Source organism: Bos grunniens, chromosome 25 (assembly GCF_055505025.1).
Source record: "Bos grunniens cultivar Pamir isolate PY7600 chromosome 25, Bosgru_T2T1.0, whole genome shotgun sequence".
NCBI lineage: Eukaryota > Metazoa > Chordata > Mammalia > Artiodactyla > Bovidae > Bos > Bos grunniens.
This window is the reverse complement of record NC_141189.1, coordinates 33327459-33352606: the sequence shown is the minus strand read 5'-3', so window position 1 is coordinate 33352606 and position 25148 is coordinate 33327459. Positions and strand designations below refer to the sequence as shown.

Here is a 25148-nt window from a genome sequence, read left to right as displayed (position 1 = left end):
CACTACCCAGGAAGCCCTCCACTTTCATCTCTCAGACTCTGCCCCCCCCATCTTTCAAGGTCTGGCTCTAGGATCCCTGCCTCTGGGAAGCCCTCCCTGACTACCCCAACCCAAAATACACCCTCATCTTACCTCTTACTATGATAGCTATCTTTCCCTTGGCCATAAGACATGCTGCACTTCATGTAATTAACCAGAAAGGGATGGCTACTCACTCCAGGATTCTTGCCTGGAGAATTCCATGAACAGAGGAGCCCAGCAGGCTATAGCACTTGGGGTTGCAAAGAACCACACATGACTGAACCACTAACACTTTCACTTTATTGAGTATTCACTGTGTCCTGGCTACTGTGTTGATTGCTTTAAATGCAGAGCCTCCAATCCTCACCATCCATCCCTGGGTTGTAGGTACTATTTATTCTCATTACACAGATGAGGAAACAGGGGCCCAGAGAGGTTAAGTAGACCCAAGATTGTACAGCTAGTGGGGTGAGGGAGTAGAGCTGGAATTTAAACTCAAACCCCAGACAACTCTGGGCTTCCCTGGTGGCTCAGCTGGTAAAGAATCTGTACAGTCCATGAGGTTCCAAAGAGTCAGACATGACTGAGTGACTTTCACTTCACTTTCAAGACAACTCTGCTATGTTGCGATGTACTGCTTTATAGCAGTAGAAAAGTTTGCATGGATATATATCATGCCTTTAATTAGATTAAGAGCCCATTAAGCTTCAGTCTTCCTTCACTGATTTCATCATTCGTTCAGCACACATTTATTGAACCCCAGCGTGTGCCGAGTCTGAAGGGTCACAGTTCCCTGATACCCAGTCCAATGCCAGGCGTACAGTAAGCATTTGGTGAGAAATTGTTGATTGACGATGCTTTTTCTTGTCTGGGCAGCGGAATTGGACCAGTACGTCTTCCAGGACACCCAGCTGGAGGGCCTGAGCAAAGACATTTTCAGTAAGTTGACCAGTTCTTGTTTTATTTTTAACTTTTTATTTTATATTAGTTTCCCTGCTGGCTCAGCCAGTAAAGAATCTGCCTATGATGCAGAAGACCTAGGTTTGATCCCTGGGTTGGGAAGATCCCCTGGAGAAGGGAATGGCTACCCACTCCAGTATTCTTGCCCAGAGAATTCCTTGGACAGAGGAGCCCGGTGGGCTACATACAGTCCATGGGGTCGCTAAGAGTCGGATGCAACTGAGTGACTTTCACTTTCACTTTTTATATTAGAGTACAGCTGATTAACAATGTTGTGATAGTTTCAGGTGGACAGTGAAGGGACTCAGCCATACATCCATTCTCCCCCATAGCTCCCTCCCATCCAAGCTGCCACATAACATTGAGCAAAGTTCCGTGTGCTATACAGTAGGTTCTTGTTGGTTATCCATTTTAAATACAGCAGTGTGTACATGTGATCTCAAACTCCCTAACTGTCCCTTGGTGGGCGGGGGCGGGCAGTTCTTGGCTCAGCCTGCATTTCCTTCCTTGTTCCTGGGGGAGCACTGTAATACCCGAGGACCGCCCTCAATGAGTGATCACATTCCCTCCCAACGGAGTGTCAGTGGGGCCTCACCTTGGACGTCCACTGACTGTGTGTTGGTGTCTTTGGTTTTTCCCCAAAGTCGAGCACATAGGATTGGAAGAAATGATCAGCGAGAGCGTGGAGGTGCTGGAGGAGGCAGGGCAGAAAAGTCAGAAGAGACGTGAGTGAGCCCCCGCCCCGTCCCCCCCCCCAACACCCCCTCGCTTTCCCCACTCCCTGATCTGACCCAGCCTTGCTTGACTGCTGGCCCTGCCTTAGCTCTAAAACCTGGGATGGCTCCCAGTTGCTTCCCTCCTTGAGTCCTGTCTGCTCGGCCTGGGCTTGGGAGTCCTCCCATCTCTCCCCTCACCCCTGCTCCCTAGTGATGCAGACAGGAAGCTGATTGCCCAGGATCAACTGGCCCCTCTCCTGCTGGGTCTCTGCCCCTGGCTATTTTGGGGTCCAAATGGACCTCTGGGCTCTGGCTTCTCTTTCATCCTTAGTTGTCACCCCCTGTTTAAGGAAGAGCTCTTCAAGCACAGTTTTTCCCCAGCAAGATCTGGGTTTGAGTCCTGGATCTGTTATTTATAGTCCATGTGAACTTGGGCAAGTACCTGCATCTCTCTGAGCCTCTTGTCAGTCTCCCTGCTCCTTAATCTGCCCTCACCTGGCAGCTAATGTGGGCTTTTAAATACAAATCAGATCATATTGCTGCCCTGCTGACCTTCTGGGTTTCCCCAATGGCTCATCGGTAAAGAATCCACCTACCGTGCCAGAGACTCCTTTGGTTGAATCCCTGGATCGGGAAGATCCCCTGGAGGAGGAAATGGCAACCCACTCCAGTAATACTTGCTTGGAGAATCCCATGGACTGAGAAGCCTGGCAGGCTGCAGTCCATGTGTTCGCAAAGAGTCGAACACGACTGAAGCGACTGACACACATGCACGCTGACCCCCCAGTGGCTATAAAATACACACCCCAAGGCCTGCATGACCTGGTGCTTCCCATCTCTCCAAACGCACTGTGAGTCTCCAGGTTCCAGTCACTCTGCCTTCTTTCCATTCCTGTGACCCATGTATCCTTTCCAGCCCCAGGGCCTTTGCACGTGCTGTTCTCTCTCTCTCTGAGATGTACCTACCCCCGCCCCCAACTTCTTCCCGTTATGGGCTTGGGAATCTCTCAGGCCTTGGCCAACATGTCACCTCCTCCTGAAAGCCTTCCTTGACTACGCTTTCCATATAACTTACCTCACCTATTTTCACCTTGTTTGTGTCTCTCTGTCTCCATTGTCACAATCTGGATTTATTTTATTTATTGCCTTTGCTTAGTTCCCCCACCATGAGGACCTAGTCCTTCTTATCACTTCATCCCCAGCATGTGGCTGGCATGCAGGAGCACCTCAATAACTATCCATTGAATGAAAATTTCCATAAAATGGGCGTAACAGTTGATCAAGTGCTTACTATGTGCCAGACCATGTATAAGCCCTGAACCTATTTATTGAATCTGAACAGGTAAACAGGTTCATGACATACAAATTCAAAATGTGCAAAGAATATTCAGTGGGGAAAAAAATCTCCCTCCCACCCTTTTCCCCCAGTCCCTCATTCTCCCTCTCTGAGGACAACCTGTGTTGCCAGTTCCCTTTTGGTGTTGTTAGAAATATTCTATTCAGGCACTTTTCTGGTGGCCCAGTGGTTAAGACTCCACACTGCCAGCGCAGGGACATGGGCTCGATCCCTAGTCAGGCAACTCAGATCCCACATGCCACGCAGTGTGACCCAAAGATTTAAAAAAAAAAGAAATATTCTCTTTGTCTAAAAGTCACCTCTTAAAAAATATTTTTTCATGCAAATGACCACCTCCACTCTTTCTTCATGTAATGTGTCTGGGAGGTTATTTCTGTAGCACTGTTGGGAAGCGCATGGTCCTGCCTTCAGGGAATGTCCCTTCCTTTCTTCTTTCTTTTTCTTCCTTGCTCCCTCCCATCCTTTATCTCTTCCTTTCTCTTTTTCTCCTTCCCTCCTTCTTTCTTTTTTTTCATTTCATAAGCATTTCCCCTAATATTTTATTATGGAAAACTTCAACATGCAGTAAAGGTGACAGGGTTGTGCTACAAGCAACGGAGTACCCACACTTACATCCTACCATCAGTGTTTGGCTGTATCGGGTTTGACACATCCCTAGCCATCCCTCTATTCATCCACCCATCCATCCACGTTACTTTTGGAGCATTTCAAGGTAGACTGCAGACGCCAGTACCACCCCGTACATCCTTCAGTGTCTTCATTATTTTTAGGGTATTTCACTGGGGGATGAACTATAATTTGCTTCATCAGCCTCTTGCTAAGGGACACATAGGGGTTTTCTCTCATGTGTTACATGCTTAATTCTCACTCACTGATTTCCAATGCACTCCTGCAAAGTGGGAATCACTGCCCCCATTTTAGAGATGAGAGGTCAAAGGCTCAGAGATGCTGTGTTGCAGATATACACAGCTAGGAAGGCTCCAAAGGCAGGTTGTTTTTTATTTTTATTATTATTGTTGTTATTTTTTTAACTCAAACTTCTCTTAGGAATTCCGTGATTCCGTTGCAGAAGGTGAGGATTCAATCCCTGCTCAGGGAACTAAGATCCCACAGGCCTTGCAGTGCTGCCAAAAAAGTTTAAAAACAGAACAAAACAAACCTCCTCTGTGTCCCCTCTGTGGTTCTGCCTCTCCCTGTGCTTCATTGACCCGGGTGCTTCATGATGGGGTTCCGGCTCAAGCAGATGAGTCGGGGCAGAAATGGTTGGGGGCAGGGGAGGGAAAGGGACCCCAAGGCCACTTCCCAGTCACTTAAGGCAAGGCCTGCTGAGGTCCAGAGCCCCTCTGGCCTTGGAACACCCCTGCCCTGGGGCTGATGATCGTGGGGTTCTCTCTGCAGCCTTCCCAGAGGAGCTGCCTGTGGATCTGAAGCACCGGAAGCTAGGTGAGCAGGGCAGGTGGGCAGGAAAGCAGGGGCCCCTTCAGGTTCACACGGAAACTGGCATTTGAAAGTCGGGGTTCAGAGAGGCGAAGCCACTTGTCCGAGATCACACAGCAAGTGAGAGGCGAGGCTGGGATTCAAACCGAGGTCATGATTCCATAGCCCATTGCTTTGAAATTCAAGGACTGCTGGGAGATTCCGCTCCTGCTATGAAGCCCCGCCAATGATGCCTCCCTCCTCTTAACTCCGAGTCAGAGCTGAGACCCCCCCCACCCCCCTCCCCCACCACCTAGTGCCACTGCGCCTGCAGGTCACATGTCTCCTTGAAGAGTATTGTCACCTCGGATCGGCTGGTTACCCTGTGCCCTCCCGCCCTCCTTACAGGCCCCATGCCTCAGTGAGCCTCTTCCTCCACGCTCACCATTCCCCAGCCCCGCCACCCACCAGATGCTTCCTCCCCTCCACTCCCTTCCTCTCCCCTCCCCTTCCTCTCCCCCCACTTCCCCTCCCCTCTCACTTGGTTGTTTTAGCAAAGCTGGGGAAACCAGCCTCTCTGTGGGAAACAGATTGAGGAATGAAAGCCTCCAAGTCTGATGGAGGAAGCCTGGTCTCTGCCCTCAGCAAACTCTAATGTGATGGAGAAGTCAGGGATCCTGCCCATGAAGATGATGGAGAAATAGTCTCTGTCTTCACAGAGCTTCCAGTCTGATGGAGGGAGGCAAGTGTCCACCCTCCAAGGACTCGCAATTAAACAAAGGAGATAAATTTCTGCCTCAGACTGATGGGCAGTGTTGGGGTCTCTTAGGGTCCCTGGGGGCTCAGTGACTGGCTGTAGAGAGGGTGACAGGGGCCTGGGCTAACAGGTCTGCCCATCCCTAGGTTTCCATGGTAGGAAGCACTCAGGACCCAGCCATAAAGAGGAGGCTGGGGCTGGGGACTGCCTAGCACAGAGAAGTTGCTGAAATGAAACCAGCTTCACCCAGGCCTGAGGACAGGTGTTTCCTTCCACTGCCAGCAGAGAGATCCACCCTGCCCTCCTCCACCCCCAAGAAGGCCCCTCCGGACACCACCCCCCGCCCAGATCTCACCCAGCCTCTAACACGCCCCCCTTCCTCACAGCCGAGCCCCTCACCATGCCCGTGGTGACTGGCACTTTCCTGGTGGGGCCAGTGAGCGACTCCTTGGTTCAGCCCTGCCCGCCACCTCCTGCTCTGTTCAACACGGAGCCAGCATCCAGCCAGACCCGGCTGAAGGACGCAGGTATGTTAGGGGCTCCAAGAGGGTGGGCTTCCCCGTCCCCTGGAGGTGCCCCAGGAGTGGCTATGGCAGCAGGAATGGAATTCCTCCCTTTGCCAGTGTCTCCTCCACGTCTGCCTCAGCCAATCTGGTCCTCGGGTCCCCATCCACTCTGTGCTGGAGAATATGCCTGGGAGGAAATGCATCCCTGGGAGATACAGCTGGGAATCCCCTCCAATCCGGGAATTCACCCACCAGCCCTGTGCTTTCATCAGTTATCAGCTGAGCACCCTCTCTGTGACAGCTGCTCTGCTGGGTGCCAGCAATACCACCAAGGACAGGCCAACACAGCTGCAGCTGTCTCGTAGACCTGAGCCCTTTATAAGGGAGTCAGATATTCACTGGGGCTTCCCTGGTGACTCAGACGGTAAAGAATCTGCCTGCAATGTAGGAGACCCGGGTTCGCCAGGGAGGGAATGGCAACCCACTCCAGGATTCTTGCCTGGAGAATTCCATGGACAGAGGAGCCTGGCGGGCTATAGTCCATGGGGTCACAAAGAGTCATGACTGAGCAACTAACACTTTCACTTTTTTTTCCACTAGATATTAACTCAGATGTTAATGAAGGGACTTCCCTGATGGTCCAGTGGTTAAGACTCTGCACTTCCAATGCAGGGGGGCGGGGCTGATCCCTGGACCAGGGATCTGGGAACTAAGATCCCACATGCTGTGTGCGGTGCTGCCAATAATAATAATAATTTTTCTAGATAATTGAAATATGTATATATATATTTTTTTAAGATTTTAATGGAGAATCCAAAATCACCTTCTCTGTCTCTTGTAGCGCCTCCATCCAGTTCCTTGTTGAGCTGCCTGAGTCTTCCCGCGGGACCCATTCAGATTATCCGCACTCTCCCCACTCTGCCCCAGGGGCTCTGGCCGATCTCAGGGACTGGGACGGGGGTCTCCAGTATACTCATCTACCAAAGTGAGTGTGTGAACCTGGGCTCCTCACCTCCTCTGCCTGTGACCTGACTGCTCCTGTATCCCATGCCCCCCTCCCCCACTCCCACCCAGGTATTTGACAGGTATAGCCTAGCACCTTCTCATGATCTTCCTTCCCCAGAACACCCTTCTCTGTCCCCATTTCCCAAAAATCAAAGCAGAGGAGCAGAGCTCCCCAACATGGTCCGAGTGGACCCACCACCCACCAAATGGCTAAGTGGCCTTTTTTGGGTCACTTTCCCCCACTAAGCCTTCTTTAAAAAAAAAAAACAACTTTATTATATTTTAAAGTCACGACATCATTGCATGCTAATTAACAAGCCAAACAACAATAAGAGATACTCACAAGAGTTCCTGAGTCTCTCGCTCACTTTTTTAGTATGCCGTTGTGGGTATGCATGCTTGTACAGCTTTCTCTGAACTGCCTTGTTTCCAGGTCAGCAAAGTGGTCCCTGCTGACCTGCCCCATTGAAGGGTTGTAGATTGTCCAAGCGAAGGGATGCGTTGGGCTCTCAGGGAGAGAGAATGCACGTAGGAGATGCTTCTGTTCGATTCAAGAACTTCCTCTGAAAGTTGCTCGCCAGTTTTTGTATAATGAACTGGTGCTCCAGAAGCAAGAGATATCGAGGAAAACGAGCTCTGACCACATAGTGGGGAAGGTGCCTAGTAGCATTTGCCCTTAAGCTCCCTATGAGATGATTGTTTCCATTTCACAGATGGGAAAACCAAGGCTCTAGGAGCTAGCTGTAATTCCAGAGTTCTTTCCTCAACTCCATCCCGAAATGACTTCCTTGGGAAGTTTCCGTCCCCTTTCCCCAGCCCCCCAGCAGGGGTGACCCTTCCTAGCTGATCCTATACTCCTTTCCCCTCTCCTGTAGGTGAGATGCCCCCGGCCAGCCAAACACCCCCATCCAGCGGGCCTGCTGTCCAGAGCCTTCCCAAGTCCCCAGACCGGCCTGGCTCTGCCAGCCCCTTTGCCCCGTCTGCCGCTGACCTCCCCAGCATGCCCGAACCGGCCCTCACCTCCCGTGCAGGCCTGACAGGTAAGAATCAGCTGGACCTCTGAGAGTTACCGGAAACAGAACTAAAGGTTCTGGGGAAGGAGTTGCCTCAGACAACAAGATCCACCCACAGAACTGCCTGCAGGGACTGGCAAGTTGTGTTTGTACAAAACAGGACAGGGTGTCCTGGGAGGTGGGTGCAAGGGAGGGTGGGCGAGGGGAACAGCAGGAGAATCCATGTCAAATCTCAGCAGCTTGTTACATGGCAGGAAAACAGGCCCAGTGCAGCCTGATCTGAATTGCTGGCAGAACCTGGAGATCTTGATTTTAGCATACATATTGTGATTTCTGAAACACTGGTGAAAATTTTAAAAGTACAGCCGGCCAAAGAAAGACATCTTTGAGTAGGATACAGCCTCAGGTCACCACCTGGGGACACTCAGCCCATGTCAGCTCTGCCCTTGGCATACTCAAGGGACTGATGACCCAGAGGGAGGGAGGTCCCCGGGGTGCCTCTCACCCTAACTCTAACACCAGCTTCTTCCCCTCCAGAGGATGAGATGTCCCCCACCAAATGCCCAGCAGCTGGCGGGGCCTCCAGCAAACTTCCCAAGTGGCCTGGTGAGTGGTAGCAGGGTCCCTTACTTGTTGGCTCATTCATTCATTCATTCAGGTGCTCATTTGGTCCCACCATTATCCCATCATTCGTTCCACCAGTTACACCTGCACTTAGAGAAAGGTTTACTGAGGACCTGTCCCCTGTGAGCCCATGCTATGTGTCAGCATTTTCTTGTTTGCAAAGCTGGGAGAATGCAGGAGGGAAGGGTGGGTGACAGAGAGTGGATGAAGGCAAGAGTGGGTGATGAGTGTGAGAGGGTAGAAAGGAAAGGGCAACTTACAGAACAGCCAGACGGCTGAGTCGGACTCTGTCCCAGACACACTTACAGGCACATGAGATGTATGTAGTCAAGTCGCCAACGACCCCAGTATGACCCCGGTTTTACAGGTGAGGAAACTGAAGCATAGGGGGTACCTCACATGCTCAAGAGAACAGTAAAAAGTTGAACCAGATTCGTGGAGTCTACTATCTTAGCTCTTAACACTCCTCCCACCATGGCCTCCCTATGGTGAGCAAATAGAAGAATGTTAGCAACAAGGTCCTGCTGTCTGGAACAGGGTCTTGCTCAATGTTATGTGACAACCTCAATAGGAGGGGAGTCTGGGGGGAGAATGGATCCATGTACATGTCTGGCTGAGTTGTTTTGCTGGGCATCTGAAACTACCACAATATCGTTGATTGGCTATACCCCAATATAAAATAAAAGTTAAAAAACAATGAAGGTTAGCGAGTGAATGGAGTGGATAGATAATCAAGTGAGATGAGGGTATGACTGGGTGTAAGAAGGAATGAATGAGTGTCTGGATAACTGAGTGAGGCCACTAATCAAGAACGTGCTTAGGGAAGGCTGAGATGAATGGATGAAGACGCTAGTGACGGGGGCCGGGCTGGCCTCACAGTGGCCAGTCCTGCCACGAGCATCCTCCTCTCCCCCGACCCCACACACCCTTTGACCTGCGCAGAGAGCGTGGAGCAGTTCTACCAGTCGCTACGGGGCAAGTACCAGGCCCAGCCCACCGGCCCGGAAGGCACCCTGGTGGACATGGACCTGGTGAGGGTGAGGCTGGAGAAGAGCAGCGGGAAGAGCCAGGAGAGAGAGCTGGCCACCCTGGACTGGGCAGAGCGGCAGCCGGCCCGAGGGGGTCTGGCCGAGGTGCTGCTGGCCGCCAGCGACCGCCAGCAGCCCCGGGAGACGCGGGTGATCGCTGTGCTGGGCAAAGCGGGACATGGGAAGAGTCACTGGGCCCGGGCCGTGAGCCGGGCCTGGGCCCACGGCCAGCTGCCACAGTACGACTTTGTCTTCTGTGTCCCCTGCCATCGTTTGGACCGTCCGGGGACCTCCTACCGCCTGCAGGATCTGCTGTCCTCCCTGGGCCCGCAGCCGTTGCCGGTGGACGACGAGGTCCTCAGTTACATTGCGAGGAGGCCCAACCGCATCCTGCTCATCCTGGATGGCTTCGAGGACCTGGAAGCCCACGATGGCTCCCTGCACAGCACAGGAGGCCCCGGGTCGGCAGAGCCCCGCTCCCTCCGGGGGCTGCTGGCGGGCCTCCTCCAGCGCAAGCTGCTGCGGGGCTGCACCCTGCTGCTCACGGCCTGGCCCCGGGGCCGCCTGGCCCAGAGCCTGAGCAAGGTGGACGCCCTGTTTGAGGTGGCCGGCTTCTCGGCCCAGCAGGTTGAGACCTATGTGAGGCGTTACTTTGAGTCGGAGGGGACCGCTGAGCACCAAGAGAGAGCCCTGGCGCTCCTGCAGGCCCGGCCGTTCCTCCTGAGCCACAGCCACAGCCCCACCGTGTGCCGGACCGTGTGCCAGCTCGCGGAGGCCCTCCTGCAGCGGAGCGATGAAGCCCAGCTGCCCTCCACGCTCACGGGCCTCTACGTGGGCCTGCTAGGCCCAGCAGCTCGCGATGGCCCCCCGGGGGCCCTGGCGGAACTGGCCAGGCTGGCCTGGGAGCTGGGCCGTGCGCACCAGAGGGGCCTGAAGGCGGGCTGTTTACCGTCGGCGGAGGCGAGGGCCTGGGCTGTGGCCCAAGGCTGGTTGCGGCCCACCCCGGGGGCCCCGGAGACGGAGCTGGCCTTCTCCAGCTTCCTCCTGCAGTGCTTCCTGGGGGCCGTGTGGCTGGCTCTGAGCGGCGAAATCAAGGACAAGGAGCTGCCGCAGTATCTGGCCTTAACCCCGAGGAAGAAGCGGCCCTATGACAACTGGCTGGAGGGCGTGCCGCGCTTCTTGGTCGGATTGGTCTTCCAGCCTCGCGCCGGCTGCCTGGGGGCCCTGGCAGGGCCGGCGGCCACCACGTCGGCGGACAGGAAGCAGAAGGTGCTCACGAGGTACCTGAAGCGTCTGCAGCCCGGGACGCTGCAGGCGGGGCGGCTGCTGGAGCTGCTGCACTGTGCCCACGAGGCGCTGGACCCCGGGCTCTGGCAGCACGTGCTGCAGGGGCTCCCTGCCCGCCTCTCCTTCCTGGGCACACGGCTCACGCCTCCTGACACCCATGTGCTGGGCAGCGCCCTGGAGGCCGCGGGCCGAGACTTTTCCCTGGACCTCCGCAGCACTGGCGTCGACGCCTCTGGACTGGGGAGCCTCGTGGGACTCAGCTGTGTCACCCGTTTCAGGTGGGGGCCGGGGACAGGAGAGGGGGCTCCTTGGCCTTGGGCGCCTGCAGGGTGTCTTGGTGCTGTGCCCAGTGCTGACTCTATGGGGGGTCTCATTTAGAATGAATGCCAGCCCGATGAGGGCAGACGTGATTCCATCCTTTTTTTTAAGATGAGGAAGCCGAAGCTAAGAGAGGGATAGTAGCTTTCCTGAGGTCACACAGCCAGGGAAGGACAGCATCATTCTTTCAACCAGAATGTGAAGACCGGCCTTAAGCCAGGCACTGGGCCACGTCTAGATCTAAGACTGATCTGGGTTTGAATTCATTTTCTTTTCTCCATCCCTTGGAGATGGAAACCCCATCAAGCCCACATTTTGTCATGGTGGGATTAAGGCCATAGCCTCCCTCAACCTCCCTGCCTCCAGTCTCCTGTCCCACTCCATGTTATATTCCACCATCAGCACAGTCTCACTAGAAATTGCATCTGATCATACTCTATCCTTGCTTCCAATCTTTCAGAGGCACCCTACCTCCCTCAGGATGAAGTAAAAATTCCTTAAATTAAGGAATCTAAATTCTTTGGTGATCTGTTTGGTCATTTAATCACCAGAGGATCTCTTCCACCTTCCCCCTAAGCATAATTTACCCATGCGGTAAGGTTGACAACATTGTCATTCAACTGAGAATTTTCCACTGAGCTTCCTGGTAGCCAAAGCAAAAAAGGGAAATAAAACCCTTGGGAGAGTTGAGTAAACGGAAGAAGTGATAAGGGCTTGAGTGGTCATGCAAGACTCCCTAGAGGAAGTAGGGGTTGTGTTGAGGAAGGAAAGTATCTGAACAGGTAGGAGGTTCCTTCATAGAGCTGCTCCCCCTCCCCCATTATGGTCTAGCCTGGTCACCGTGCCCGGGTCTGAGGCCCTTCCTTCACAGGGCTGCATTGAGTGACACTGTGGAGCTATGGGAGTCCCTGCAGCAGCGTGGGGAGGCCAAGCTACTCCGGGCAGTGGAGGAGAAGTTCACCATCGAGCCTTTCAAGGCCAAGTCCATGAAGGATGTGGAAGACCTTGGCAATCTCGTGCAGATCCAGAGGTGAGGGGGAGGGGACATGGGAGGTGGTCCAGGCTGCACAGGACTTAGTGTTAAGTTTGTCATGAGCACTTCCAGTGCCTCCTCTTTTGGGGGAACCTCCCATGCCCCTCTCCATCCCTGGGCAATGACCATCTAGAATCTCTCACTGCGGTCACCACTCAGGTAGAAACCCCAGGATCTATCACTGTGTCTACTTCCGAACTTGCCATCATGGACGAACTTCTTTCCCAGCTAAATCTAAGGACACATTTTGAGGGACTTCCTCGGCGATCCGGTGGTTAAGACTCTACCTTCCAGTGCAGGGGGCGTGAGTTTGATCCCTGGCCAGGGACCTAAGGCCCCACATGCTGTGAGGTGCAACCAAATTTTAAAAATAAATAAATAAATAAATATAGCCAAGGAGATAGTCTCTCCTGCTAAGTGTTCATCCAGTCATACAAGTGACACCAGGGCTACATTTCAAGGCAGCCGGGACCAGGATCCCCGTTTTATAGACGGCAGAGGTCTAAGGTTGAGATGGTAGAGGAGACATGACTGCAGGACGGGTGTCATTCCCTCCTTGCTTCATCGTGCATTGTTTGAGCACATATTGTGCTCTGGGGAGGGTGTGGGTAGTGCCTCCTCTAAGGCTCTTTTGTGTGAAACACACAGTGATGCCTTAACAATATCCTTTTTGGAGGTTCTTTTCTTTTTAACAAGGGGACAACAGAAGCCTGAGGAAGGCTGTCCTTCCAGGGAATTCTGGGCCCTGGGGCACTAAGACCCAGAGGAAGGGGCTCAGTGATGGTACTGTGCCAGCTCTCCACTGACATTGCCCGTTCTCTCCAGGACAAGAAGCTCCTCTGAAGCAGCAGCTGGGGAGCTCCCTGCTGTCCGAGACTTAAAGAAGCTGGAGTTTGCGTAAGCCAAGGGGTGGAGCGTCTCGGATTCCCATGAGGTTTCTCCTCCAGCGTTAGCTGGGCTGATGCCACCAGAATGCAGATCAGCCCTCAGAATTATTCTTATCCTCTCGTCCTCCCCCACCACTCTGGAAACCAGCTTCCAGCAGCTGGGGCATGGCCAGTCCAGGCTAGTCCTGGAGGGTCTCACGGGTGAAGCTAATTGGCCCATTTGCTGGTGAAGATGCTCATTCATATCCACTCATTCAACAGATCTACTCCTATGGCCAAGGCCACTGTTCTCAATCAGCTTGCTGTCTGGTGTAAAATTACCACCTGCTGCTGTGATTAGTGGCTGGAAACTCAAGGGCTATGAGAATCAGACTTAGGGGGCTTCCTGGAGCAGGTGATTGAAGCACTGAAGCTAGGCAAAGGAATAGGAATGAACCATGCTGGGTGGAGAAATTGTTATTATCTCCCCATTGTACAGAAGCAAACACTGAGACCTTAGAGAGGATAAATTGTTTGTCCGAAGTCACAAATGTCAGATCAGCCTGGCTGGCTCTTGCTCCACTGCGGGAAAAAGCTAAATTCATAGTTGGACCTTGTTAGGGATTTTAAACCATCTGACGATTAGGAAGGAACTATTAAGCACCTACAGTGTACTCAGTGCCTTTTGTATGTAATCTCATTAATTTTAAGAGCTGGGAGATAGTCATTATTGCCCCCATTTTACAGATGAAGAAACTGAGGCCTAGTGAGATTAAGTAACTTGCCCAGGGTCCTTGATGGGGCACCCACAAGCTACCTGCTCCTCCTGATCATTGCTCCCCTGGCCCTCCAGAAAAAGCCAAGCCCATCTCTTCTTTTGAGCAGAGAGAGACAAGATGCCAAATTTGTGCAGAGGTTAAAGAAAAAAAAGTGTTGCTGAAAAGAGGAAACATACGAAAACAAGTACCAAGGACCCATTCTGGCTTTGAATTATTTTCAGCTTCAAAAGCCCCTAGCTTGAGGTCGGAACTGTGCTCTGGGGAGCAGCAGCCGTGGGGTAGAACACAATCCAAAACCCAGAGGCTAGCCACCTGCAGGCCAGAAGCCCCGAGAAGTTCTGAGGAAAGAAGGAAGGAAGGAAGGGACTATTTTGGGCATGGGACTGGCAGCTACCATGTAGGGTAACCTGTTGGTCTCACTTGCCTATAGATGAGGCCGCTCAGCCACTCGGAACCCAGCAGGGGCTGTGCTGGTGGACGCTTCTCCCGATTCAGGCCCCCTTTACCTCTTCAGCCTTGCCTCCTGCACTCTGCAGCCATGTGCATCCTCTTGATGGTTTTCAACCTCACTAGGTCTGGTCCATGGAGAAGGCGATGGCACCCCACTCCAGTACTCTTGCCTGGAAAATCCCATGGACGGAGGAGCCTGGTAGGCTGCAGTCCATGGGGTTGCTAAGAGTCGGACACGACTGAGCGACTTCACTTTATTTTTTCACTTTCATGCATTGGAGAAGGAAATGGCAACCCACTCCAGTGTTCTTGCCTGGAGAATCCCAGGGACGGGGGAGCCTGGTGGGCTGCCTTCTATGGGGTCGCACAGAGTCGGACACGACTGAAGTGACTTAGCAGCAGGTCTGGTCCAACCTCTGGGCCTCTGCACTGGCTGTGCCTTCTGCCCAGGACTCTTTTCCCCAGGTGTCTGCATGGCCCATGCCGACACTTTCTTCTGGTTTTCAGCAAGAGAGATCTTTTCTTTTTTTAAACAAACTTTAAAACATTTTCATTTATTTATTATATTTGGCTTTCCTAGATCTCAGTTGCAGCCTGAAGGATCTCTGTTGCGTCATGCGGGATTTTTCCTTGCTGTGTATGAGCTCTCTAGTTGTGGCACGCAGGCTTCGTTTTTCCGTGGCGTGTGGGATCTTAGATCCCCCGCCAGGGACTGAACCTGTGTCCCCTACACTGCAAGGTGCAGTCTTAACCACTGGACCACCACGGAGATCCCTGAGAGAGGCCTTTCCTGTCTCCCGTATTTGAAAGTACAGCTCTGCCCCGCTCGCACTGGGCTTTTCTCCGCATCACGTATAATCTTCCGTACCGGACAGTTCACCAGTTTCTCTGATGATCCATCTTGCCCCTTGGTATGTTAGCTCCACGAGGGCTTTGACTTTTGTCTCTTCTGTTCACGGCGATCTGCGTTACCAGGTTTGGTGGGTCTGGCACCCGATAGGCAAGCAATCAATATTTAGTAAATGAATTCCTTAATCTTTTAAAAATCCTTCAAGACTGGGACTAACTTTGAGAAGACTGAGACTCAGAGATGAAGGGATTTGTCCAAAAGGTCCCAGAGAAGCTAAGTGAAAAGTGTTAGTCACTCAGTCATCTCCAACTCTTTGCAACCCCATGGACTGTAGCCCACCAGACTCCTCTGTCCGTGAAATTCTGCAGGCAAGAATACTGGAGTGGGTTGCCATTTCCTTCTCCAGGGGATCTTCCTGACCCAGGGATGGAACCCAGGTCTCCTGCGTTGCAGGCACATTCTTTACCATCTGAGCCACCAGGGAAGCCAGCCCAGATTCAAGTCGGATTTCTGATCCCCCTCTCGTGACCTTTTATTGAGGCTGATGATTCCTAGGCTTTGGGGTTTCAAAGATTGTGAATATTTCAAAGTGAATTTCAGTGACTCTGTGAAGTTACCATCTTTTAATTTATATCAGGTATGTTCATTCAAACAAGAGAAATAGCCACTGATGGCACCATAATTTTATCAAAAATGAAGCATTATGATGTCAAAAAAGTTCAAAGGATATAATTTCAGAATAAAAGATGGTTCTTTACCTTGAGTAATTTAACCATATTAAAAAGAGAGAGAGAGCCCTTTGCCATCTTTCTTTTTCTCATTCCCTTGAAGTCTGTTCTAAATGTCCATCCAGGCTGTGTGGCCTTACGTGAGTTAGTTAACCTCTCTGTGCCTTGGTTTCCCCATCTGTAAAATGGGACTAAGAAGGGCTCCTAGTTCAGAGTCATTGTGAGGATTAAATGAGATCTGAGTGATGAACCCGGCATGTTCTTGGCATATAAAAAGTGCTCAAGAAATGGTTCTGTTTGTTATGAAATAGCAATGGAAAATATGTAAGTCATCTTTCTCAGGGCTGGAGGTGGGTCCTCAGGCCAGCATCTGGGAACCATTTCCCCAGGCCAGGGTGGGAGAAGGGTCTACATGGATAATGGCAGGAGTGAGCCCTGGCTCCCCACGTGGAGATGAAGGCTGGGGAGCCCCCAGCTGGGAGCCCAGCAGGCCTCTTGAGTGGGTTTTGTGATATCTGCCTGAAGTAGAAAGGATTGGGGTCCCACCAGGAGGGCAGGGAGGAGGTAAGGTCTCAGGTGGGCCTGCCTTCTGTGGGGTTGAATAGCAGGGCCATGGCTGTTTCAGGGTTTTGACTCTGCTCTTTGCTTCCTAGGCTGGGCCCTGTCTTGGGCCCACAGGTTTTTCCTAAACTGGTGAAGATCCTTGAGGCCTTTACTTCCCTTCAGCATCTAGAGTGAGTATAAACCCTGGAATTTCTCCAAGCCCTGGCCCTGTTTGTCCCCTTCTCCCTGCTTCCTTAGTGTGGCTGGTGTGAGTGACCGGATGCCCCCACTGCAGGGAAGGGACGAAAGATGGAAACAATAAAAAGAAGTTGAATCCTTTTGTGACCTTTGACTCTTTTTCCCTCTTGTGCTGCTCCCAGCAACCCCACGGGGGATGTAGGGGTGAGGAATGTGATCCCAGTTGTACAGTTCAGGTCTCGAGAGTTTGGGGAACTTGCCCCAGCTCATGGGGCTCCAAGGAATAACAGAGATTCAGGTCCGTGGGGAGTCAGAGCCTTGTCCCCTGATTGGCCACCTGGTGCTCCCAGGTGATGAAGACGCTCTCATATTCTTGGAGCTCAGCTGCATCTGGCCATGGTGTGCCCAGGGGTCGGGGGACCGGAGGAGGCTGCTGCTGGGTTGGAGGGTGGGGGAGGGTCAGGTGGCCTCTGGGGTGCTGGCTGATGCCCCCCATCTGATTCTACCTGCAGCCTGGACTCGCTGAGCGAGAACAAGATTGGGGACGAGGGTGTCGCCCAGCTCTCAGCCACCTTCCCTCAGCTGAAGGCCCTGGAGACACTCAAGTGAGTGGGCTGGGCTTGCCCTTCTTGCTGCATTTGTCCCCAAAGTCCCGCCTTTTCTTTCATTCCCTCATCCATTCAATCATGCATCTGTTTAGTCATGCACCCATTCACTCATTCAGTCATTTCTTTAATCAGCGATTCTACTAATCATTTATTCATTTAATCAACAAATATGTAAGAAGCACCTATTATGTGCAGACACAGTTCAATGCCCTGGAGACCCAGCTTTTAGCAAAGCAAAGTCCCTGGCCTCAGAGATCTTCTAGGGAGGGGAGACAATAAACCAACAAACAACCATCATAATTGTGAAGTGTGCAGTAATGAATGTAAGCAGTGTCTAATGAGAGAAAGTTAGACTGAGGGTGAGAGCTAGGTTAGGATTTATCAGTAAAAGATTGTTAGTAAAATAGTAAATTTTGATTAAAAAAAAAAACTGTTCTGGGTTTGGGAGAGTGGGAGATGGATGAGGCAGGAGGGTCAGCATGATTTTTTTTTTTACTGAACCTAGAGGGATCGTTAAACTTCATGCACACTCTACTCCACAACCATGATCAGGGAAGCCACAGAATTCACCAGAACCAATTAGGGATTTCCCTGATGGAGGGACACTGAGACTTCTTAAGTAATTTGGAGTGTTTAAGGAGATAATGTGAGTGAGCTAGATTTCCCTCCCATGTCCCTTCCTTCCTTCTTCCCTTCCCTGATTCCTCCCTCCATCTCTGTCTCCTACGTTCCCTTCCCCACTTAGGTATCTTCTGAGCACCTCCTATGTACTTTGCATGACTCTAGGCACATGTTTACAGTAATGAACAAAACAGACCCGACCCCTCCCCTCGAGGAGCTCAAACAAATAATGTGAACTCTCTTGTAATGACAGTCTGAAGAGTGGTCCAGAGGGAAAGAAGGGACCCTGTGAACTCAGAACAGGCGTGGGGGAAGCGCAGTCTCTCTCACCTGCATCCTCACCCCGTCATCCCGCTCAGCCTCAGCATGTGACTGGCATCCTTTCACTGGTCCAGTTTACCCGCAGTGCCCCTCACATAGTTCAGCACCCACTGCTCTGTCTTGCATTTGCTGCCCTGGGCCGCCCTGTGAGGAAGCGGAGGTCCCCAGCTCTGCCCGAGCCTGGGGCATGAGCGCTGGTGGGTAGGGGCATTCAGGTTTGGCCCTGAGCCCTCCCCTGTTGCACCCCTGCAGCTTGTCCCAGAACAACATCACCGACGTGGGTGCCTGCAAGCTGGCCGAGGCTCTGCCCGCGCTGGCCACGTCCCTCCTCAGACTGAGGTGAGTGGGGTCCCCGTCCGTCAGGTGCTGAGCTGGTGGGCTTGGGGTGGGCAGAGAGCCCCCTTGGTTACCGGCCGCGAGGTCCCTGGAAGCAGTCGCTACAGGCTGTTCTGTTGGGCTGGTGTTGCACAGTTTGGTGGGGTTGGGGAGTGGGGGGCACCGACCTAAAACCCAACACGAACACACCCTGCTGGAGATGGGCGATGACACTACCCTGGACAAGAGGGTTAGCAGCCCCCGGAGGAAGGGCAAATTCTGGGCAAGTCGTTTTCTCATCCCAAGTCTGTTTCCTCATCTGGAAAATGAGTACCATATCTATGGCCTACAGAAAACTCTTGGTGCAGTGCCTGGCTCTGGTGCTTAATAAATATTGGTCCTCCTTCCCCAGGGGATGGCAAGACTGAGCCTTTTCTGGAGTCCAGGGTTAGTGATTTCTGGAAGGCTGACCATGCACAGGCAGCCTTGGCTGGCTCTTGTCACTCAGACACCGGTCCGTGCCTACACTGCCACCTTCTGGTGAGGCTTGGAATAGCACATCTTGCTTTTGATTACTTCCAGCCTGGCCCCTGGACTTCCCTTGTGGTTCTGCTGGTAAAAAATCCACCTGCAATGCGGGAGACCTGGGTTTGACCCCTGGGTTGTGAAGATCCCCTGGAGAAGGGAAAGGCTACCCACTCCAGTATTCTGGCCTGGAGAATTCCATGGACTGTACAGTCCATGGGGTCGCAAAGAGTCGGACAAGACTGAACGACTTTCACTCATAGCCTGGCCCCTGGTGGTGCCCGGTACTGATGGTCTTTCCAGTCCTTTAACCTTCCAGCCAGGGTCCCTGCGTGCCATTGTATAGGTTGTGTGCTGTGCAGCTTGTACAGTCTATGTTGGCACTGCCTAGAGTTGTGAGGGCATCTAAGATTCTTTAATATCAACCGTGGGCCAGAACCGGTGCTAGGAACTAGAGATACAGCTTGAACAAAACTAGCACAGGTCTTACTTTTGAGCTCCTTGCATAATAAATAAGCACATGAGGAAACAGTATTTGAAACGCTGATTCATGCTGGGAAGGAGGAAACTAACAAAGGCCAGGGAGAGGACAATAGGGAGGATTGAATTCACCAGGGAGGTCAGGAGAGCTCTGAGGAGGTGGCCCTCCCCCTTCTGTGGGATGCAGATGCAAAGGGCCTGATGTGGGAAAGGGGTTGGGTCCTTCAGAGCCAGAAGGGGGGTGGGCCCCTGTGGCTGGATATAAGGAACTAGGCCCAGAGTGGGAAATGAGGAGAGAGAGGTCAGGGGAGGCCAGACCATACAGGGAGACCTTCGTTAGGGTCAGGAGGGAGACTGGGGGTTTTCCGGTGTGAATGGAGAAGCAGATGGGCCCGGTGGGGGTGATGTGTGACCTGACTGACACTTTAAAAAACCTCACTCATATTGGGAGTTCCCTGGTGGCCGAGTGGTTAGGATTCTGGGCTTTCACTGCTGCAGCCCAGGTTCTATCCCTGACTGGGAAACTGAGATCCTGCAAGTTGCACGGCATGGCCAAAAAATGAAAAAAAACAAACCTCATATTTTAAGGACTTTAAGATGCCTTCCATTGGTAAGACATCATTAAGAGGACAAAACACTGTTAACTAAATGATGACATCCTTTGATTATCAGACACATCCTGATCTCAGTGATTTTCAAATGTGAACACGTACATCTTGGCATCAGTGAAATATGGGAAGAATCCTCTCCCTGTGTGGGGGAGGAAGGGCCCCCTGGGTTCTAAGGTCCATCCCAGGAAGAGATTGCAAAACCTCTCCCTGGTTCCTCCCCTGGTGCGAGCCAACTCATGACTTCAGGGGTCCCCGGAGTTTAGCGTGAATCCCTTTGCTGCAGTGTAGACCTGCTGCGTTTTCATGCAGTCCTGCAGCGCTGCTCTGAGGCCGGGTCGAGGCAGAGTCACGGCCTTGAAATCAGAACCGCGGCCGCACCTGGCTTGTTATAAGGACTCTTGTTAATGAGGCATCCGCGACGCCCATGTTCTATTTTTGACACTGCTGATGGTGACTGAGTACCCTATAGACAGCCAAGCCTGCCCAGTGACTCTGGGTCTCGCTCTTCCCTGCTATATCCCCAGTGCTGGGCGCACTACAGTAACTGATATAACCTCACAACCCCCCCGGGAGATATAATAACCATAGTTAACAAGTAGTTCATTCCACGTGTTGGGCCCTGTTCTGGGTGTTTTACCAACATGAACTTATTTACTCTTCCCCACTATTACTCTAACATGCCCATTTTATGGAGGCGCAAACTGAGTCACAGGGATGCTGGGTAACTTGCCCAAAGTCAGGCAACAAGCTGCAGAGCTGGGATTTGAACTTGAGGTGTCCCTGGCAGGAAGCTACCTCCACTCAGTCCTGCTGCTTCCCCAGACTCACTGAGTAACCACAGAGAAATTACTCGGTTTTCCCCTCTGTCGAATGGGGCAGTAGTCCCAGCTGGTGTGTCTGCTGCCAGGCCCTGACCCCCCAGCACCCCCGACCCCTGGCCTGACCTCTGTCTCCCACAGCTTGTACAATAACTGTATCTGCGACGCGGGAGCCGAGAGCCTGGCGCACGCGCTTCCAGACATGGTGTCCCTCCGGGTGCTGGAGTGAGTGTGGGAGCCTGGGCCATGCGGGCAGGGCTTGGGAGGACCGAGGGTCTCTTGCTGGCATCCTGGGAAGGGCTGGTTGTCGAGAGCGTGGTGCTGGCCTTGGTCTGAGGCTGGATGGTCCCCAGGGCCAGGATCCACAATGGCTTTCTCTCCCCAGCGTCCAGTACAACAAGTTCACAGCCGCTGGGGCTCAGCAGCTTGCCGCTGGCCTGAGAAAGTGCCCTCAGGTGAAGACACTGGCGTAAGTCTTGGCCAAGATGGAGGGGGAGTCAGCGTGGGGTTCACCTGAGCTCAAATTCCACTCTGCCCCTCTCCAGAGTGTGACCATGGGCAACAAGACATGTCACCCCACTGGCCTCAGTCTCTTTTTTTTGCTTCAGCTTAGGGGATCTTAGTTCTCTGACCAAGAATTGAACCCAGGCTCTCAACAGTGAGAGCGCTGAGTCCCATCCACTGGACTGCCAGGGAATTCCCTGGCCTCAGTTTCTTCATCTGTAAAATGGGAGTGATAATAATATTTACTCCCAAGCAGTTTTGTGGGGTTTAAATTAGTCAAGATACTTAGGACAGTGTCTGGTACACGAAAAGACTCGATATAGTAAGCTGAACAATACGAAATCGCTTTTATCTGTTGACCTATGTGCTGTGCTATGCTTAGTCATTCAGTTGTGTCCGACTCTTTGCGACCCTTTGTAACCCACCAGGCTCCGCTGTCCATGGGGATTCTCCAGGCAAGAACACTGGAGTGGGTTGCTATGCCCTCCTCCACTGTTGACCTATACAACGGTCAATTTCATATGATTCAGACTTACTTATTATTACCTCACTATGATGTCCACTGTCCGATACTGTACTTTATAATCTTTCAAACCACTGGTGTGTACATAATCACTCATCTCTTGCTAAGACAAGTAGGGTGGTTCTTATAAGACTCATTATGCAGATGTGAAGAAAGCACAGAGAGGTTAGCTAACCTTTCTGAGGTCACACAGCAAGTTCTCACCAGTTGTGGTTCGGTCACTCAGTTGTGTCCGACTCTTTGCGGCCTCAGGGAGTGCAGCACGCCAGGCTTCCCTGTCCTTCACTATCTCCTTGAAGCAGAATCAAGTTTAAAAAGGCGGGGTCACTAGACTTCTGGTGTCCCCATGACCCCACACGAAGCTGGGTGGAGGTGGAATTTGGAGGCAGTTTGTGTTGGGGACTCCGGACCACCCCCCCGTCCTCTGACCTGGCCTCCGTGTGCCATGGCCCCTCACAGGATGTGGACGCCCACCATCCCCTTTGGCGTCCAGGAACACCTGCAGCAGCTGGACCCACGAATCATTCTGAGATGATCCAGGCTGTGGCTGGGACAAGAGAACTGAGGTGAGCTTGGGAGGGGAGAGCCCCAGGAGGCTCCAGGTACAGGGTCCCAGGAAGTCAGTATTCGGGAAAGGTGGGCGGGGCAGTGGCTAGGAGCTGGGTGACTGCTCCTGGACCCGTGTTTTGTCTGCTGCCCCTCTACCCCACCTCCTTCTCTGCTGGGGTGTCTTCTAAAGGCTCTGAGGACTTGGGCCCTGGGGATCCTCCCTGTGGTCATGTCTGGGGCCCCGGAAAGGACAGGCAGGTCTGCATGCATGCCCCGCGGCCCTCAGCATTGGAAGGTCTTCCTCCGAGGATGCCCCGGCTAGTCCGGCTGCTATCTCAGTCCTCGGGCTGCCCCGTTGCCCGGCCCTGTCTTCAGAGGAATTTGTTCTACCAATTTCTGTGCATGTGACTGTCCTCTCGCTTCCGTTCGCCCCCCGACCTGGGATGTCCCCTCCTCCATCCCCGCAGCCCTCCCATCCCCGGGCTCGACCACGCTCTCGCCGTGTGCTGACCTGCCCTGTCCTAAAGCTTCCTTATTTCCCCTCTCCCAGCCTCCCACAGCACGCTCTCCGAGGACACTGACGGTGCTGGAACCTCGCCTGGTTCTTTGGGGACACAGCTTTTCTCTGCCTGTGTCCCGTGGGACGTGGTATTGTGGTGCCCAGCCCCGGTGACTCAGGGTCAGCCCCCGCCCAGCTGGGGAGAGGACCGGCTGCCTGCTCTGTGGACCGACCCCTCGGATCCCCGGGTGGATGTCAGCCCTGCTCAGCCACCGCCGCTCTGGCAGGTGGGCGGGCACCCGGGGGCCATTGCTGAACGCCCAGAAGCCCTGAGGGCATTCCCCAAAGGACACTGCAGACAGCCGTGGCCAAGGCCAGGGCGATGGATGAGGCAGCCACAGATCCGCCTGCCCAGGTCCCTTGTGGCCTGGGGGGAAAGCACGTTTCCAGGCTGCTCTCCTAGCAGGACCGGCTCCAAGGATGCCTGTGAGCATCATCCAGCCTGTTCATTTCCCAAAGCATGACCACTGGAAATTCTCAGCAGCTGCCTTCTGTCTCTGGGACTCACTGGTTTGCACTGACTCTTTTCACCGAGGCCAAAGCTAGGCCTGGCCATACGCACTGGACCTTCTCGGGGAAAGAGCTGATGATACACTAACGGAGGGGGGGCGGGGCCGTGGCCTGGACCACATTCGCCTTTTTGCCTCCATTTCCTGTTTGTTTTTTCCACTACATATAAATCTGTCGTTTAATCCCACGGGCGGGTCCTGTGTTTACATTGTGATTACTAAGTTTGGGGTGCACACTCTTCTGGCTAACTAACGCATCACAAGCCACCCCCAAAACGCAGTGGCTAAAAACAGCACCGATGTTTATTCTGCTCTTAAACATCTGTCTTTTGGGCAGGGCTTGGCGGGGACTGCTCATCTCTCTGCCCTGCTCCGGGTCAGCTGGGGTCGTCTGAAGGCTCTGTCTCTCGTATGCCTGGCACCTGATGCTGACTGCTGACTGGGGGCCTCATTGCCTCTAAGTGGGGCGGGGGCTCTCCATGTGGGGGCTTCCTCACGGCCTGGTGGCTGGGTTGAAGGGTGAGGAAGAGAAGTTAGGAGGGGGAGACCGAGACCACGGGGAGAAATCGTGTCCTTTTTATAAGCCAGCCTTGGCTGTCACACAGCATCACTTCTGCCATATTCTACAGCCAGTTGACCGGGACCCTTGCTCTCCTCCCCTCCCCAGACCCCTCCAGCCTTCCACCCCCACCCACCCACCCAGCCCAACACACACAGCAGAGTCCACTTTGGCTCCAGTCCTGTCTTTGGGGAAAGGATTTTCCCTACGGCTTCCTACCCTTCATTGGAAAATTCATGACTCGGCAGTCAACAAGGGTGAAGCACTGTGAGCTTTACCTTGCATTTTCCTCTGTCTCTGCCCCGCCACTCTATCCTGGGAGCCGCTGCTTAGTTGAGCTGGCGTCGGGCCCTGGCTGTGGCGAGCCTGGAAGGGACCTGGCAGCTTTGCTGTCTGCATAGAGAACTGCCAGGTTGGCTGGTGTTGTTCACTGGAGCATGGCTTGCTCAGTCAGAAGCCCTGATTTGGGACAGCTTGGCTATTTCCTGGCGGCTGTGGGAGCTGCCTGTGCCCCAGTCTGGTTGCCTGGCTCCCAGACTCTCCCCCTCTTCCCAGCGAGTAGGGGTTGAGGGTCAAGAGGGTCAGAGGGATTCTGATCCAGCTGTCTAGCTGGACGTCCTCACAGAAAGGTGGTGCCTTCCGCCTTAGGGGAAGCCCTCTAAGGAAGGAAGGCCCCACATGCCCTGGGGGCTAAGGGCATCCAGCCTTGTACCGGGGCATCACCCCTCACGGTGTCCCTGCACGTGTGGGATTTGTGGACTCCAGGCAACACCCACGTGTGCAACGACAGGAAGACAGTCTCCTTCTGGTCCAGTCATCTACAGCACCCTTCAGTCAGGTGAGGTGGGCATGACCATCCCCGCTGCTTTTGATCTGTTCACGGTGACAAAATGAGATCAGAGGCTATAATTATTCACAGTGACGACTTTAAATGAGAGATGTGTGCATGCATGGGTGTTAAGTCGTGTCTGACTCCTTGTGACCCCATGGATTGTAGCCCACCAGGCTCCTCTGTCCATGGGATTTCCCAGGCAAGAGTACTGGAGTGGGTTGCCATTTCCTCCTCCAGGGGATCTTCCCAACTCAGGGATGAAACTCATGTATTGTGCGTCTTCTACATTAGCAGGCAGATTCTTTACCACTGTGCCACCTGGGAAGTCCTGTTTATTTTTTAAGGCATTTAAATTGTAT

General features: G+C 53.1%; 1 protein-coding gene across 10 annotated transcripts in view; it reads left to right on the top strand.

Moving 5' to 3' along the window:
* LOC147345432 (MHC class II transactivator-like) overlaps window positions 1-23586 on the top strand; it is a 59480-nt gene extending 35894 nt beyond the window's left edge. For 9 of the 10 annotated variants that reach the window (XM_086375753.1, XM_086375762.1, XM_086375756.1 and 6 more), the window contains 17 exons: window positions 898-960; window positions 1626-1706; window positions 4453-4497; window positions 5614-5754; window positions 6575-6718; window positions 7614-7778; window positions 8289-8357; window positions 9318-10968; window positions 11880-12038; window positions 12867-12938; window positions 16368-16448; window positions 16968-17060; window positions 18258-18344; window positions 20896-20979; window positions 21140-21223; window positions 22241-22347; window positions 22881-23586. In XM_086375753.1, the coding sequence (XP_086231879.1) occupies window positions 898-960; window positions 1626-1706; window positions 4453-4497; window positions 5614-5754; window positions 6575-6718; window positions 7614-7778; window positions 8289-8357; window positions 9318-10968; window positions 11880-12038; window positions 12867-12938; window positions 16368-16448; window positions 16968-17060; window positions 18258-18344; window positions 20896-20979; window positions 21140-21223; window positions 22241-22316 (3095 nt within the window). In that variant the 3' untranslated portion in view covers window positions 22317-22347; window positions 22881-23586. The remainder of the gene's footprint in view (window positions 1-897; window positions 961-1625; window positions 1707-4452; window positions 4498-5613; window positions 5755-6574; window positions 6719-7613; window positions 7779-8288; window positions 8358-9317; window positions 10969-11879; window positions 12039-12866; window positions 12939-16367; window positions 16449-16967; window positions 17061-18257; window positions 18345-20895; window positions 20980-21139; window positions 21224-22240; window positions 22348-22880) is intronic. The other variant, XM_086375755.1, reaches the window with a different exon arrangement.
* The last annotated feature ends 1562 nt before the right edge of the window (window positions 23587-25148 follow it).